The sequence below is a fragment of the Bolinopsis microptera genome, chromosome 2, assembly GCF_026151205.1.
Source record: "Bolinopsis microptera isolate Bmic1 chromosome 2, MBARI_Bmic_1.0, whole genome shotgun sequence".
In the NCBI taxonomy this organism is placed as follows: domain Eukaryota; kingdom Metazoa; phylum Ctenophora; class Tentaculata; order Lobata; family Bolinopsidae; genus Bolinopsis; species Bolinopsis microptera.
Genome location: NC_087073.1, coordinates 6,084,235 through 6,102,873, shown reverse-complemented (window position 1 = coordinate 6,102,873; position 18,639 = coordinate 6,084,235). Strand labels below are relative to the sequence as shown.

Here is an 18,639-nt window from a genome sequence, read left to right as displayed (position 1 = left end):
GTGCCACCTTAACAGATTTTGCAAAGTTGACTTCACCTGGGACTCTGAGTGAACCTCTTATTCCATTTAGCCTAATGGTGCTCAACCCTGCCATGGCAAATAAGGAGATCTGGGATCCTATGGTACTGACAACACCTATTGTGGAGCACTGAAGGCTAGTCATCCATTCAATTTGACTTTTGCAGTAGTCTTTCTTGAAAATAACCGCGTCATATATTGCTATGACTAACAAATAGCAACCCACTAAGAAGTCTCCCAAAGATATCAAGATTATCAGAGATTTGTTAGCCAAGGAAACAGATGTCCTGCAGTGTTTCAGAGATCCTATGTTCTTTACCATTATGATCAGGTTTGCTAAAACAGCTAGCCCCCCTATGACTAATGAGCTTACTTTCAGAGCTACGTTTTCCAGTATCTGTCTTGAGCACTCCAGATTACATTCGTCAGACATGTCGAAGCAATCGAACTTATCATCACATTTCTTAACTTTGGTAATGATACGAGTAGAGTCGCATATGAAACCATTTGTACATGCCAACTCGTCAGATCTGTCGCCGCAATTATCAACCAAATCACAAACTTGAGAATAATTTATACATGTGACATTATTATCGCACACAAAATACTTATTCGAGTATAAGTTTTCGCGTGATTTGGTGAAGAACACCAGGTATTTGTTGTTGGCAATGGTTCCTATCCTATTAGGGTATTGATTAGAACAAGCATCGTATTTTGGCAGGTTCTTTAGTGGGCAGGTTGAGTTTTTACATCTATCTGTGCAGCTAGTGAAGACATATTGCTCCCCATACATGTGGTCACAATGTTGCTTACTGTCAGGGAGATGCAACTCTGTTTTTGTGTCCACTCCAAAAAAGTGATGATCTGGAAAGATGAAACGCTCTTGTGCGCAGTTGTCCTTTTTGAGATAGCTGATACTCCTTAGTCCTTTCATACAAAATGATAGATACTTGACAAAGCTATTTCCTTTGCTGGAGACTGAAGTGAAGATTGTAGAGGAATGTTGGGATAATGAACACATTCTTTTCTCATTACCACATGTTTCAAGTCCGTCACATAGATCGTTTAATTCGACGAAGCCGGGATCTCCTGAGGGGCACAGGAGAACATTTTCGCAAGTTTTATTGCTGGTTACTAATCTTCGGGACTTATCCTTTCCACATGTTGGCCAGATTTCCAGTTCATCAATACCATTTACACAGTCCTCTATACCGTCACCTAGCCAGGTTAAAGGTAACCTTAATTCACCTGCTTTTCCAACCCTTCTTTGGCAGGTGGTTTCCGTTTGCTTACGGCAGATTGGGTGTGTTTCATCGGATCTGTCATTGCAATCCGGGAGGTCGTCACACATCACGTGTTTGTGTTTATTAACACATGATTTTGAGATGTCCTGACATTGACTTTCCAGGTGATCATCACATATTTGAGCTTGTTTGTCTTCCATGCAAATCATATATTTAGAAAAAGTTGACCTGTATCCATCTATAGTGCACGATCCTCCTTCCCTAGCTTGGTCTGTACAATTTGTTTGATATTTCTTTAGATCTTCGTCTTCACAATACTTAATATACGGATTTTGTCTATAATCCGGATCCTGAGAATCTTGTCCGCTCAGTACTCCACACTTGATGAAGTTGTGGACCGGCACGAGTCTACCAGTAGCAGAGTGTGTACATGTGTTCTTTGTTTGGTCAAAAGGGGAACCGGTCACTGTGGCGGAAGTCACTGCGGCGGTGTACAGTCCGGCGGAGGACTGAAAAGCATTGCAGTCGAACTGATCCTCTCCGTAATCACACCAATATGATCCATCGCATATAAAACTTGGAGGAAAGTATTTGTTAAGATTGACAGTTCCACTGTTGGAAGTGGACTTACAATAAATTCCATAAGTCAGACCATTACAGTATGCTTCATCCTCACAGGACCAAGTGTCACATATATCATTACATATAAAGCGAGGATCTACTGCTAGACCACTACGTAACATAGTTTTATCTGTACAATTTTTTTCATCCATATTATCCTCACAGTGTTTGATACCATCACAAAGCAATCCCATTGTTCTCAAAGTGCTAAGTAAAATCATTTCATTTCTATCACTCACACTCCGACACAAATAATTCTCACATAATTTATCACTGCTACTTATCATGAAACCATCAAACCTTGTGTTACAAGCCTGATAGTAGTAGGGGTCCTCAGAGCATAACGATTGTTTAAACCTGTTAGCGTAATACACGTCATGGCCATAGTAGAACTCTTCCGTGTTGTGACACTTGAACTTCTCTCTGTCTTCTCTTGTAGGGGGACATTTGTACTTTAGGAACCCGCCATGTTCTCCAATGTAGCATTCTTCTGAATGATAGCATTTTATTTATTTTCCTTTAAAATAAATTTGAGGCTGACAACCTCGAGAGGACGTAATACTAATGACTGACACTGTTTTACTGATGTGATAGCTAAAATAGCCATTATACCTCCGTTATGTGAGTATGTGATAGGGTAGATAGTGCAATGTCATTATTTAAACAAATTCTGTATATTTGCTGCACAGTAACTGCTTATATTAAAGTCACTATTGTGACGGTACATTAGAACTAGACAGAAACAAAGTGTGAAGGGCCTGAACGGAACCCTTCGGTTTCAGTTCCTTGTTTAACACTGCCGTACAGCAAGGACATCCACCGGGTTCTCCAAGGATGGGCACATAGCTCACTCCATACTATGCTCTGTCAAATGTTGCTTATATACCAAGGATCTATGTGAAATATTTCCTTGTAAGTTTAGAGGGCGATCTGTGAACAGACAACTACCTCATTATAGGAACCAGAATTCCTATACTATCCCAAGACCCAACGAGCTACACCAAGCATAATTTCAGATGAGATGTGTACTACTAATTATCATTTTTACAGTGATGTTTGGCCTAATTTCCGCCGTTTTAAAAGCTCTATTTCAGTAAAAACGTTACTCTTATCACAAATGAGAATAATATAATATAATACAAGAATGATTATTTAAAGCTATTTGTTGCAAAAACGCTATGGATATGGGCTTGTATCTTGCCGAGGGAACATAATTGCCCTACAAATAAAGTCCGATATGGTAGGATGACTGTAATGCTATGATTATATTCGTGAATAACACTACAATTTTACCTTTACACTGCAGCCAGACATCGCTTCTATGATCACAGTTGCGTATGCTGAAGCTAACACTACAGTCCGAGATGTTCTTATCGTCATCGTCACACTCCACATCAGTCATTGGAACATCGTTCAAATCCAACCAACTCCTATAAAGTTGACTCAGTAAATCTGTCAAACTTAAATATATTTAAAAATCAAATCGTTCGATGTCCTCAAACTTATGATAATCATGGTAACTTAATTAAAAACTTACTCAGAAACATATTTGTAACTTGGAGTCCTGCCAGTAGCTGGTTCTTTAACAGGGTATCCCATATTCTGACAGAAGAGACGAGGTGCAGTGTCCAAAACATAATAACCACACACTGTCCCTCTCTTCTCCTCTCCGGTTTCCTTGTTGACGAGTGTAACATACAACAGTCCTTCATCTCCGGACGGAGTTACAGTTCCGTTGTCATGTTGTCGAACTAGAATCGCGTCCTTAAACTCCCAATCTGGAACAATTAATGTTTATGCGAAGTTCTCCTGGTCCTAATTTGTGTAAAAAAATCGGAAATTGGGTTTTTAAAGTTGCACTACACGCTTAGTTTTGAAAGACTTGGAATACATCAGCAACAGAAGAAAGTGTATGTTAAAACATTACTGAATCTGTTCTGACCGTATTGTTAATTCTTTAAATATTGGTACTAATTCTTTAATTATTGGTACTAATTCTTTAATTATTGGTATTTTGTACTAATTCTTTAATTATTGGTACTGTTTTATCAAATAGTCTTCTTCAGACATAACATCCAGACGTATTCAAGGAAATTTAAAGGATGAGGGGACCTTAGAAAAAGTTTTTTTCTCGTGCAAATCCTTTTATTACATTAATCGTATAAACCACTTTAGTGAAATCCGCAAAGTTGTATTTCATTCGCGCGCCGAGATATCCAGCTAAAACAATTTGAACCTGTGACGTCAATTATGTGAGTTGCTCTGATCCGCGCATATAGAAATACAGGTAAAATGAGCGACTAAATTACTAATTAAGAATACATTACCTTATCGGACCTTATTTGGACGGACATTACATAAACGGACATAATTATGAACGGACATTAATATGAACGCTCGAAGGCATTCAAAACCATCAAAAATCCGAATTTTTTCAATTTTTTTGACGTTTTTTTAATTTCAGCAAATGATTTTTAAATCCATTTTTTATACAGTAAGTAAGAAAAGCAGTCATTGAGCAGTAAAAATGTTAAAATATGTGTACATGATCAGTGTCTAATATCACATATTATCTTCATCAAATGGGTTAAGCATCAGTGATTTCTAGCTTTATGGAAACCTTTTTTATCAAACTACCCCGGTCCTGCATTTCAGTGTTAACTTTTACAAGCCATTCGGCGTGAAGTGGTTTTTATCTTAGACAACTTAGGTTAACCTTAACATCACGTGGAGCTTTCCTAGCACTGTTTCATGACCGCCCCCGAGTAATATGAACTATAACAACGTCGGACAATGTCCTTGGAAACACGATTTACCGTAATATCTAGAGGCTGGAACAAGTTTGTCATGTTGGCGGGGACTAGTTCATGAACTATGTTGTTGAGTGCCATAATTTCGTTGACTTTTTTCCGCCAAGTGACCCTTGAAAATATCATATACTAGTAGAGTTTTCTGTGCCTCCGGCAGACCAAGGAGAACCTTTCCATCGTTAACTTACGGCACAATAAATTTCTCAAAGTTGTCATATTCTGGACAAAAAGTTCGAAATGAAAAAATTTTTGAAAAAATTTCAACGGACTTTAACTTGGACGGACATTAATTGAACGGACTTTATTTGAACGGACATTAAGATGAACGCTAGGGCCTCCAGCGTTCAAGTAAAGTCCGTCCAAATAAGGTCCGATAAGGTAACAATTTACGATACGAACGAGCCTATAACCAATGGAGAGGAGACCGGTTTTTAAAAACCGGTTGAAAAAAGAATTATCACCCTACGATAACCATGAGCCGAGATACACCTGAAATAAGATTGAAGTCACACAGAAAGGCATGTAAATTATGTATATTTATAGCTCCCAACGTAACACCTAGCAACTCCCTGTTTCGTACCACAGTTGATATATCAACATGTCATATCAACACAACACGGTCCTAATAAAAATGGATCGGGTAGGTATGAAATGCATGTCTTCATTCCAGTTGGACAAGCACCAAGCACCAAGCTTTTAAGTTCTAACTCACTATGTGACACTACTTATAATGTAAGCAAGATTTGCAACTATTACACCAAGCAATATTATACCAAGCATAGCAGACGTGACGAACACATCCACATTCGTTACGCTTTACATTCAAGTCACAGCAAACTAAAACGGTAAATTATAAATGAGTGTACAACTAAAGGCCGGTACACGCGCAGTGTCAAACCGCACGTGCGTACTCAGATAGGACTAGAGGCGCCAAGGGCCAGCTAGTAAAATGTCTTCTACTACATCATACATTCTTTTTAATTGTGTCCATATCAGGTTTCAAACAAGTCAAAACAAAATAGCAGTTTGTGGTTTAGTTAGCGGATGCTACTTATCTTAGCTATTTATAAATAGAAATACCTACTAAAACTACAAGAAAGCCTTTCTGAGTTACATTTAACTATTATTATTAAAGAGAATTATTCGTAACTTAGACTAATTCAGTGCAACCAAAGATACCGCTCTCGCAAACGCCAAAGGTAACACGACGTAATTAAAACAGAACAGAACAAAATGTTGACACGAGCGAAGGGTGCGCGCGCACGTTGGTCTTAACACATAAGTGACGTCACAGCCCAAAATTGCTATCAGCCAATAGGAGCGCGGCGTGATATTGCACGAATTATCGATTTCACAGTCCGGCGTATTTTTTGATTCTACACACTTTCACAGGACTTAAACGCGAATATTTGGAAGTAAATTCTAAGGTCCCCTCATCCTTTAATGATAAATTTGGCCCTGAATATAGATTTTAATAATGGGTGGAGGTAATTCATCCTCGTTGTTTTATACATGGCAGTCATACTGAGTTTTTTTGGGTTGGAGTTTGATCACTTTCACGTCACACGTGTCAAATTAGATAATATGATTCTAATCCTCTTCGATATCCAGAACCATTGTGGTGAAAATCACATATTACAATATTATAATAATAATAATTTATGGGCTGGCAAATTGAGCCAGACTTCAAAGCTGTTTTAGCACTATAATTATAGTTATACCTTTTTCACGAGAAGTCACTGGTTGATCTGCTGTGCGAGGAGCAACCACTGGTTGATCTGCTGTGCGAGGAGCAGTCACTGGTTGATCTTCTGTGCGAGGAGCAGTCACTGGTTGATCTTCTGTGCGAGAAGTAGTCACTGGTTGATCTTTTGTGCGAGGAGCAGTCACTGGTTGATCTTCTGTGCGAGGAGCAGTCACTGGTTGATCTTCTGTGCGAGAAACAGTCACTGGTTGATCTTCTTTGCGAGGAGCAGTCACTGGTTGATCTTCTGTGCGAGAAGCAGTCACTGGTTGATCTTCTGTGCGAGAAACAGTCACTGGTTGATCTTTTATGCGAGAAGCAGTCACTGGTTGATCTGCTGTGCGAGCAGCAGCCACTGGTTGATCTGCTGTATGAGCAGAGCTTAAAACGAGTTGTAATAAAATCAAAACGTACATTTCACGAATTTACTGTGCCTTGTGTAGCACAAGTGTACAAATTGTTCTAGAAGTAAAGTCAAAAACCCAGCTCTCCCAAGTTCGTGGCGCTGATTTTACCGAGATCCATTATGTTTCTAATAGCCTTTGTTTTAATTCATTGATATAAGGTATGTTAGCAACGCCTCAATGGGTTTCCTTGCCGAAATAAATGCTCATGAATAATTATAAAGCATTGTTATGTAATTGGTCTGTGTACCTGCTTTGACTCCATTCTTTGTGTTTTTGTGTTACAATTAGAGAAGATCTTGTATAACCGGGTCTCTTACATTCGCTGACAGATTAGAAGCGACCATGTTCACTGATAGCACTGACTGAATACCCTTGGCAGGAAGCCAAGGACCTCGATCGTGACTTTTGTTGGCAACTTGGTCGTTTAGCTCCGGACAGTCTATGCAACGTCTATGCAACGTCCATGCAACAACAAAAGAACCGTCTATGCAACGTCTATGCAACGTCCCTGCACAATGAACACTCTATGCACACTCCCTGCACGGTCAGTCTATGCAACGTCTATGCAACGTCTATGCAACGTCTATGCAACGTCCCTGCACAGTACCATATGAACACCGGCTACTTCACATTACCAACCGGCTACTAACCGGCACTTGAAAAGTGGTCACTAGCCGGCTACTAACCGGCTACTAGCCGGCTAGTGACCACAAAGTGGCTACTAACCGGCTACTAAGCGGTCACTAGCCGGCTATTAGCCGAGCTCTAAAGCAGACCTACTAGTAGCCGGTTCCAAACCGGCTACTAGCCGGCACTTAGAAAGCGGTCACTAGCCGGCTACTAACCGGCTACTAACCGGCTAGTAACCACCAAGTGGCTACTAACCGGCTACTAACCGGTCACTAGCCGGCTCTAAAGCAGGGGGGTCAATTGTCGCATTGCTATAAGCACTGGCATTTGGCCAGCGTGTGCGACAGACTTTCTGGGTCTGAATATCGTCCATAATAATCCGATCCTGGAAGTGTTCTTCGTACAGAATCATAGCCTCTGCTAGCAGTCTGATAGCCCTCCAAGTCCCTTTTGTTATCTTCAACTGCTCTAGCGAATCGTACAGGGACTGTCCGCTCTTCACCAAGCTGCAAACGTCGGAATAGGCTTTCTTGTAGAGATTGGGATTGACTCCTCTCAGTCGTCTGCCAACGTCAGTTGAGGATGTAGCAGAAGTCGCTGTAGAGGAAGCTGTAGCCGTAGAGCCAGTAGGAGTTGTGTCAGAGGAGAGTCCGGCAGGGGAATTTGAGGAATCTTGGCACTCTGTGAATTTATGTGGTTGAAGAGATTTAATCTTACACGTTCTGATGTTTCTGTTCGTAAGAGTTTTAACTTTAAGATTCCTGAGCTCATGAAAAGAACCTTTGGTTGAATAATGGGAAGTTTAATGATTATCTAAAATATATAATTGATGTTGTATTGCATTTAATGAAGTCGTAGATATATCATAATTTTGCAAACTAACCAGATTAATTGTTTTATTTCATGAGGACACTATAATTATTTATATTATATATATTTGTTACCATTTTACTGACACCAGGGCATCAACTTTAACACGACGTTCCGCAAAAACCGTAAAAGATATAATACTCAAATTTGTTATGACTGGGCCGGCTAGTGACCGGTTAGTAGCCGGTTAGTAGCCACTTGGTGGTTACTAGCCGGTTAGTAGCCGGTTAGTAGCCGGCTAGTGACCGCTTTCTAAGTGCCGGCTAGTAGCCGGTTTGGAACCGGCTACTAGTAGGTCTGCTTTAGAGCTCGGCTAATAGCCGGCTAGTGACCGCTTAGTAGCCGGTTAGTAGCCACTTTGTGGTCACTAGCCGGCTAGTAGCCGGTTAGTAGCCGGCTAGTGACCACTTTTCAAGTGCCGGTTAGTAGCCGGTTGTTAATGTGAAGTTGAGGAGCTGTTATTACAAAAGTGGCTACTAGCCGGCTAGTAGCCGGCTAGTAGCCGGTGTTCATATGGTACTGTGCAGGGACGTTGCATAGACGTTGCATAGACGTTGCATAGACTGACCGTGCAGGGAGTGTGCATAGAGTGTTCATTGTGCAGGGACGTTGCATAGACGTTGCATAGACGGTTCTTTTGTTGTTGCACGGACGTTGCATAGACGTTGCATAGACTGTCCGGAGCTAAACGACCAACTTCCCCTTTTGTTACTCAAACTGACCTCACCGGTAAAACATTTAGTCAAAACTGTGAAATTTCGGTAAAGGGAACTGCAGAAAAGGTTCTATTTGAAAATCTTCCAAAATGTCCCTTTTTATTCTGATGATTGTCTGTTAATCAATTTCTCCTCCGGTAATCAAGCTTTCATAACCTCAATCATGTCTTGTGTCATCCACGTCCGATAACTCACATATTGAGCATTGAAGAAACATTCCGTAAAAACGGTGAAATTTATGTCGAGGAAAGTTGATCTCTGAAGATCAATTTATGTCCAGCCTGTCGAACTTCGGCATAATTCATTCTACTGCACAAAATGTCTATTAACCTTTTAGCTTTTTGTTTACAAACTTTGTGTTCTGACATTTAACAATGTATTTGTTGTTTCAGACGGCCAAACAAACAGAACTGGATTCGATCAGACAAAACAAGGACGAGTTGGAGCGCGAGTTGGCTGAATGGAAAGTAAAGGCAGAATCCAACGACACCTTCCAATCCTACATAACTGCTAAAGAGGAGGAGATTGCTTCTCTTAACCAAAAGGTTCCTCCTCCAACATAAATTAAATAGTTCATTTGTATAATGTCAATATGCAATTTTATTTGGACATTATAATGAATTGGGCAAAAAAAGTTCACATCAGATATAAACATATAATATAGTATATTACATAATACAATAAAGTTAGCTAAGTGGCAACAAATTAATTGTTGGTAGCTGTGATGGGCTCCTCGTGCAGAAATGCATGAAAATCTGCCGCCTTGCTGACACTTGTGTGAGCTTGGAGGAGCATGTTGCCAGGTAACTGGTAACTGGCTATCCCGTGAATGGAAGATTGTATACATTTGTTTTTTAAACTGACGAAAGAATATATTAAAGTGTTGGTAGTATGTACTATTTATGAAGGAGTAAGGGTACTATGAATTATGAAGTAATATGAAGTAATATGAACGTGACACAATGTAAATAACGGTGCTTTGTTTCAGGAGGAGAGTTTTGTGAAGAGTGTAAAAGCGCTGACTCTGTTGTACGACGGTGAGATTAGTGAGGACATCATACCAGCCAGCTCTTCTCTACTGGGAGATCCTGTAGGAGACACAAAGCTTACAGAGGGTGGGGATGTGGAGAATGTGGAGAATGTGGAGAATGTGGAGAATGTGGAGGAAACTGTGAGAACTGTTTCTGCTAGTGGGGAGAATGTTGTGTCAGGAGAGAATAGCGAGCAGATCCAGCAGCTTAGTGACCAGGTTTCGTATTATAATTGTAATAAAAAGATAAAACAGGAGATTAACCTTTTCCTCGGTAGTTTTAAAAGTCTGATAACAGGGCTAACATTTTCATCCGTTTCCTTACTTCTAAAACAGGATGAAATCATTCCAATTAAATGCGATTTTCTTCATTTATAACTTGATATGGTGACCAATAATGTGAAGTATCCTGGATTTTCAGGTGACCACACTGACGGAGGAAATAGAGTCGCTAACTGAGGAAAAAGACACACTGACTGAAGAGAAGAGGCTATAGAGAAGGACGTGATAGAGTTAAAGAACAATCTGGAACAACTTTCTTCAGAGGTCTGGGACTCTTCTTCTTCTGGTTGATTGTAGTTTTATTAATGTATTTTTGATAACGTGTTTAACGTGTTTTAGTTTAGACAACGGTTAATTTAATGCTGATTTTGATTCAGTTGGATAGCAGTAAACAAGAAGTGACGTTAGCAAGAGAAGAGACAAAAAAGGTTAAAGAAGAAAATGAGAAGAAACTGGAAGATGAGAAGAAACTGACAGAAGCTAACTCCAAATCTCATCAATTGGATTTACAGAATAAGTTAGACATCATCACTGGTCTCAGGAACCAGATTACAGACTTAGAAGCAGAAAAGCTGGCAAACCTACCACCTGACGCTCAAGAGACTATACAGACGTACAGGGACAGGTTAACATTGTTGGAACAAGAGATGGAGGGGAACGATGATATGAAGAATAAACTGGAGCTAGCGGCAGAACTGGAGAAAACAAAAGCTAATTCTCTTCAAGAAAGTAATAAGAGATTGAACCAATCCCTGGCTGAGTCGAGTGTGAGTTTTTCTTCTTTTTACTTTTCTTCTTTTTACTTGAGCATTTTCATTCAAGTTGTCATTCAGATGCTTATTTGGACCTTTCTTGTTGTGGTCAGAATTAGGCACTTTTCTTTTTTGGGAGTTTCATGCAAACTCTCTCTTTAGGCAAAGCTATCAAGTCTAAAAGAAGAAAAGGAAAAAGAAATCAAATCTTTGCTGATACGATGTCAAGAATCAGAGAAGAGTAAGCTTCTAGATGAGAAAGAAGAGAAGAAGAATGAAGCCTCGGGAGAAAAAAACAAGATAAAGCAACTCACTGCTGAAGCAAAGAAGCTTAACGTTAGTTGATCCATAGAAAGTCTAAAATCTAAACACTTGATGCTACAATTCTAAAATATTTAATTTGTATTCTACCCTATCTTACTATCCAGAAATAACTTCAGGGTATTTTGCTTATAGTTATTATTCAGATATAGCTTTTAACAATACAAATTTACTTAATTTAAAAATAAATAAATAACTTCAGGCGAAACTGTCCAAACTAGAGGATGATGTGGAACTGAAGACACAGCAACTAAAGGACACTAAAAAAGCGCTGAAGGAAGCGAAACAAGAAGCAAAGAAAGCAGCAGCATCGCCTGGTGGTCCGGGTAGGAGGGGAGGTAAAGGAGGTGCTGGAGCGGTGGGTGGGGCATCTGATGCCCAGGTGAACAAATCTTCATCAATATCCGGGTGAAGGGAATGTTTGTCAAATAACAACATTAGTGAAGAAAATGTCAGTGAAATTTGTTTTTGCTTCAGGCCTTGCTATGTCTTATCACGGCTAAAATCAACTAAAATCAGGTAAAAGCGCTCAAAGACAAAAACACCGTCCTGAAGAAGCAGGTAGACGAAACTGAGAGCGAAATGGCAGAGCTAAACAAGAAATTGCGAGCGGCTCAGGCAGAGGCGAAGAAAGCGGTAGAAGCGGTCAAAAACAACAAAGACACCAAAAAACTGGAACTAACGAAGAAAGTTCTAGACGACACGAAGTTAAAGTTGGGAAAATTAGAGGAGATAAAGGCGGAGTTGGAGAAAGAGAGCGAGAGAAACAAGAAAGAGATGTCGGAGATGCAGAACCAGATCAAGAGTCTGAGTGTGGCAGCGGCGGAGGGAGAGAGACTGGCCGGGGAGTGTGAGGAAATGAAGGGTGAACTGAAAACCATACGCAGTGAGAATGCTGAGGTGAGTTATCCATGTAGACAGCACTGAGCACTTGTGAAAGTAAAACTAAGTAACTAGATGTTTGATTATTTATTGAATAATTTAAGGTGATGTCTGACCTTAAAATCAACGCAATTATCACAATTTCCCTAGCTTGTAGAGAACTACAACAGTGAGCGAGTGCTACGTAAGAAGTACTACAACATAATAGAAGACATGAAAGGGAAGATCCGGGTGTATTGCAGAGCAAGACCTCTGTCAGGATCCGAGAAAGAGAGGGGGAACCACTCCGTCATCCTCTCCCCTGATGAGTACACAGTACAGGTGCAGACCAAGAGAGGGGTCAGGGAGTTTGCGTACGACCAGGTAACTATGACGTAACTATGACGTAACTATGACGTAACTATGACGTAACTATGACGTAACGATGACGTAACTCCGTCATTCTGTCCCCTGATGAGTACACAGTACAGGTGCAGACCAAGAGAGGGGTCAGGGAGTTTGCGTACGACCAGGTAGGTCTGGACGCTTGGGAATAAGTGGGCACTTTACTAGTGGCACTCACCCTATCTGCTCTAAAGTACTCCAAATTATCCTCACTTAAAAACATAATACCCATCCACATGATAGATACCGAGACCATGACATAACTATGACGTAACTATGACGTAAGAACGAATGTTATTAAATAACAAATACCAATGTAATGTGTGTACAGTGAAACTTCATACTCCGAACCAAATTAATACCGGCACAATCGAAAATTGCCGGAAATTGGTTAAATCGTTAAAGCAGAGTGTGATTTTGTCAACAAGCATGAAATTCCGAAATTTATATGCAAAGATTGTTATTTGGTCCTGGGTTCGATGTTTCACTGTTAGGCATTGAGTGGATTCATAATGAAAATTCTATAGAAAGAATACATGTATAGTACCGACAATGATAAGTTCAACAATCGGGATTTTTAGATTGTTCGTCTCCTAGAAATCGCCCTCGCTAAAACATTTCCCTCGCTGTTGCTACAAAACAGTAATCTATAAAACCGCAAACACAAACATCCGATTTTAATTTTCATTCTATCCGTCAAATCTCTGACGAATTCTCCGTAACTTTTTACCGAAAAATAATAAATGAAAGGGTTCATGGTAATGTTCAGACAACTCACGTACACTGCAAACCGTGTAAAATCATTGTTCCTAATACCCAGAGACTCTAGAAAATATTCCACAGCATAAGGAATATAAGACACCAGGTATATCCCGGACATGCTCAGTACCGTTACAACGCTCTGCAGGGCTAAACCCCTGCTCTGGCTAACAAAACGAAGCAAGGCTACCGTGCAAACCATTACAATTAAAACCGGTATTATTACATTTATTGTAATTAAAATAGGGATTGCTGTTTTGATGGTGGGATTGGTAAAGTTTGGAGCACAACGGTACGTTTCTTGTCTGAAGTAGAAGATGTTCTCTTCAGAGGTCATGCCGTGTATCTTGATGAAGAGGATGAGAGGAGTAGCACTGAGCCAGATTACAGCTGCTATACGGTGTCCACTCTTGTAGGATCTCAGCCTGGCAAGGAAGGGGAAGAGGATGGATGTAAGCTTGCTAACATTCAGTGCACAAACCAACAAGACATCCACCCCTGCTACGTAGTTGAATAATCCGAAACATAGGGGGCAGTACTCCTCGGCTACAAAGAAATGTTGACTGACGATGTCTTTGAAAACAACCAGATATTGTAGACTTGTAGCGATGTCAGCTATAGCAATGTGTTCGATCAGCGCTACTGAAATCTTGTCGAGTTTAAGAGCTTTGTATTTGAGGGAAGCCAGAAGGACTGTTGTGTTGCCAATCAGCGAGGTTACTAGAGCTGTAAGAACCCACGCTGCCATAGGATATCTTGCTGTGTCATTCGGAGCGGACATTGGGAACTGCAAATATTTAAGTTAAATACTACCGACCGTGCATGAGAGGGGGAATTATACGAAACAAAAGGTATAGAATAAAATTTCAACATGGACGACTCAACTGTTTTTTTACTGGAGCCTCGAAATTGGCTGAAAGAAAATTCAATCACGCCTGATGATTCTATTTGTGCGGAACTGAATCCTATGCAATTAAGAATTTGTTGATTTCCCCTTCATTTTGTTAACAGCCCATGGAATAATGAGCAAAATGACTTGAAACTACAACATCTGGCTGTAATATCGATGGAGTTGTTATGAAAAATGTAGATACGATATGTTTCATTAATTTCTTGGCTATATTTCCATTAAACCGATAACGTCACGTTAAATAAACAATTTACAATGACCCATTAATCGCACAACTGTCCAAACTGTTAAAGGCGAGGTCCTTGCTTTATCAGTTTGAAGAGTGTTACAGTAGCAATTCGTAACGATTAGAGGGTAGCTGGTTACTGGAAAGCTTTGAAGTTAAGGAAGCATTGTAGCAACTGAAGAAGGGGGAACTTACTCACGCTCTATCGGACCTGAGCCAAGGTACCAGATGGTTGGCAGTGTGTTAATTGCCAAATTATGCACTGGGCTCGTTTTATTTATTAAGATCACATCTTCACTGATGAATGGAGCTCGCTCCTGAAATAAGGGTACACCACTGTAAAGAACAATCTCGGGTTTCAAATTGTACTGTCTAGCACATTCATTATTTTGGAGGATCTTACGAATGATCTGGAAAGGACGAGACATGTGACCTGACAAATCATTTAGAACGGAGAAAGACTGTACTGCATGATCATGTAGCAGCTGTTTCAATGGACATAGTAGCTCTCATTGAGTCTGTAGATGTTGCGGAATCTTAGACTAGACACGCCTAGGAGATGAAACAAACATACAGACACAGCCTATAATAACCCTGTTATGTCTATTAGTTGACTGCAGATTAAATATTATCAGCTCGTACCCGACCCCTTCCTCCTCCACCAACCCCTTACAATCCCAGGTATTCACCCCTGACACGCGCCTCCTCCACAAACCCCTTACAATCCCAGGTATTCACCCCTGACACGCGCCTCCTCCACAAACCCCTTACAATCCCAGGTATTCACCCCTGACACGCGCCCCCTCCACAAACCCCTTACAATCCCAGGTATTCACCCCTGACACGCGCCTCCTCCACCAACCCCTTACAATCCCAGGTATTCACCCCTGACACGCGCCTCCTCCACAAACCCCTTACAATCCCAGGTATTCACCCCTGACACGCGCCTCCTCCACAAACCCCTTACAATCCCAGGTATTCACCCCTGACACGCGCGGCTCACAAGACAACGTGTTTGAAGACGTCAAGATGCTGATCCAGTCTGCAGTAGACGGTTATAACGTGTGTATATTCGCGTACGGACAGACAGGGTCTGGTAAAACGTTCACAATGATCGGGGGTGGAAAGGGAACGTTTCCAGGCGTCGCACCACGTGCATACAGCGAGATATTTGAGCTTCTACACTCTAACGAGAAGAAGTTCTCTTTTACAGTTTCGGTGAGCTTTTTATCTCCTCGGTTAATTTGGCTTGATACTGATGTTAGATGTATGATAATTACAAAGCAGTTTTCACAAAACTCTTATGATTTGACTTTCCAATTTTTCGACAAAAAAAATGTTTTGGGGACAATATGTTTCTAATAATTTTCAACATATGGGTTTGTTATAATACACATTGTTTTATTCAGGTGTACATGGTAGAACTGTATAACGACCAGTTGCTGGATCTATTCGATAAGGCCCATACTTCTAAACTAGACATAAAGAAAGATAAGAAAGGTAAATAGTTGCGTATCATAAACTTTATGACTTTTTTTGGGTTTACCAAAGCTGTATCCTTGGCTCTTTGATAAAGAGTCTTTATTATTTACAGTGAAACGTTCTCCTGAGTACTGAGAGCATTATGTACAGATGTATCTATCTCTGAATATAATCATTATCAATTAAATTGTGTTTCCATAACCCCCTACAGTAAGTATCTTACATGTGTATTCCGAATATTCAGCAAATCCACTTTTTTCTATTGCTCCTCAGGTATGGTGGTGATACAGAACGCCGTTATAAAGGATGTGACGACAGTAGAAGAGCTGCAAGCAGTGTTTGATGCGGGAAGTAAGAACAGACACGTGGCGTGCACCAAGATGAACGCTGAAAGTTCTAGATCTCATCTTGTTATTGGAATTGTCATTGAGACGACCAATTTAACAACTGGAGCTGTGATGCGAGGCAAGGTAACGAGTGAGATTTAATTTTAATTTACTGTTTACATTTTTTTGACTTGAATAGAGCAAAACAGGGATTGAATCGTTATTTATTTATGAATCATAAAATGTTTTAATTGAATTGGTTTATAGGTGTGGATTCTTGTGAGGAAATTAGCATATTTTTTGACACGTGACAGTGATTCTGTGTTTAGTTGGTCAATAGCTTAAGCTGATTAGTTAATTGCTGTCACGTGTCAATAAAATATGCTTCACCTCCTCAACCATGCACGTGTGTTTCTCCTAACTCAGAGATTCATAATGAGCCAACTGTTAATGTTTGTATTTTCAGCTCAGTTTGGTAGATCTAGCTGGGTCGGAACGTGCTGCTAAGACGGGGGCAACACCAGAGCAGCTTAAAGAAGCTCAAAGCATCAACAAGTCATTGTCAGCACTTGGGGATGTTATTGGAGCCCTCAGTCAAGAAGCTAATTTCATTCCTTATAGAAACAACAAACTGACTATGCTAATGCAGGACTCTCTGGGTAAATAATTGTCTGGATATTTGATTTATAAATAAAATATGTTTATAAATACAATATATATTATATATATATTATATATAATATATTAAGTGAATTATTATACTTAAAGAAGTAATGAGCGAGTGCTATTGTTGAGAAAATGTTAACTACACAGACGTGGTTTTTAGAAGTAGCCCCATACATGACGTCACACATGCTACACACACAGTTATTAGAGAACAGCTAATCCTATATTAAAGAGCCCTTATAACATTAGTTACCATGGTGACCAGCCTAATAACACTGATATAATCTCTGTATTCAGGTGGGAACGCCAAGACTCTGATGTTTGTAAACATTTCCCCTGCTGACTACAACGTGGACGAGACAGTCGTTTCGCTAACGTAAGTTCGTGGATAAAATTGTGATTTATCAATTATAAGTGAAGATCATAAACAATTATCATATTACTTGTGCCTGATAAATATCATTGTTCGAAGAATTGATTCCATTGTTGTAGGTATGCCTCTCGAGTCAAGCTGATAACAAATGATGCTAGCAAAAATGCTGACAACAAAGAAATTGCCAGATTGAAAGGGGTAAGTTTTTATATAACTTACACGTAAGTCAAACCTTGTTTTAGCAGCGGCGGTACAATTAGTCGTGACGCGCGAAAGACGAATGTATATTTTGTAATAAAAGTTGCGTTTCAATGCTGTGTGTGATACGCGCGTGCGCGGTGTGATAAAATTATTGCTCGAGGTGAACGAAGGTTTACCAATTAACTGGCAGATTAATACTAAAAGTTTCTTTCAGATCATCGCTAAATTGAAGAAAGGAGAAAATCTGGGTGAAGATGACGAGCCATAACTTCACTGCTCTATATAAGGAACAGTTCAACTCATATCCTAAATTCTTAGCACGAGAACAAGAAAAATTGAATAAGTAAATGGGAGTTGTTGATTTGTTGTTAGACAGTAGGTTTCATCTTCATATAAAGAATCAAAAGCGACAAAATCTGAAAAAGGACTTGTTTCGGTATATAATCTTCCTGAAATCAGAAATGATAAGGCGACAAAAGCTTGTCAGAAAGAACAAACATGTTCCACGCCTCCCGACCCTTCCAATGACATAAAAACTGAGACTGACGGTCAAGAGAGACTTCAAACCAATATAATTTATTGAAGATTGGAAACTTTACATTCGATCTTTTTACAATGAAGGTTGTGACATCGGTGGTTGAAGCTCTTTTAATTCCTGTACAGCAAAATGACAAGTGATTGACGGCTTCCTGTGTATTATATTTTAAAGTAATTGAAAGATTAGTCGTGAAATTGTAGTTATATCTTTTTATATATATTTTTAGATTATTTGAGATTTCGACCTGAGTTAGAGTATGTACAAGTTTTGATTTTTATTTATTCCGTGCTGACCTGCCCTGTTTTGATATTTGGATTACATTGGTAGTGACAGTTGTGCCATATTTGACCTTTAGAATATTTTGCTTACATATTCTTCGATTATTCTTGATCAAGAATTGTTGTGTCTAATTTCAAATTTCCAAGATCATGAAGTTTAATCTGAACC

General features: G+C 39.8%; 1 protein-coding gene across 1 annotated transcript in view; it reads left to right on the top strand.

The window, feature by feature from the left end:
- LOC134826726 (centromere protein F-like) overlaps positions 1-18,392 on the top strand; it is a 37,330-nt gene extending 18,938 nt beyond the window's left edge. Inside the window, exons 31-45 of the mRNA XM_063839216.1 lie at positions 9,453-9,605; positions 10,049-10,309; positions 10,512-10,583; positions 10,750-11,139; positions 11,287-11,460; positions 11,648-11,827; positions 11,965-12,345; positions 12,478-12,690; positions 15,582-15,824; positions 16,016-16,106; positions 16,362-16,558; positions 16,881-17,073; positions 17,378-17,456; positions 17,573-17,651; positions 17,869-18,392. Of these exons, the coding sequence (XP_063695286.1) occupies positions 9,453-9,605; positions 10,049-10,309; positions 10,512-10,583; positions 10,750-11,139; positions 11,287-11,460; positions 11,648-11,827; positions 11,965-12,345; positions 12,478-12,690; positions 15,582-15,824; positions 16,016-16,106; positions 16,362-16,558; positions 16,881-17,073; positions 17,378-17,456; positions 17,573-17,651; positions 17,869-17,922 (2,760 nt within the window). The 3' untranslated portion in view covers positions 17,923-18,392. The remainder of the gene's footprint in view (positions 1-9,452; positions 9,606-10,048; positions 10,310-10,511; positions 10,584-10,749; positions 11,140-11,286; positions 11,461-11,647; positions 11,828-11,964; positions 12,346-12,477; positions 12,691-15,581; positions 15,825-16,015; positions 16,107-16,361; positions 16,559-16,880; positions 17,074-17,377; positions 17,457-17,572; positions 17,652-17,868) is intronic.
- Positions 18,393-18,639: the final 247 nt, after the last annotated feature.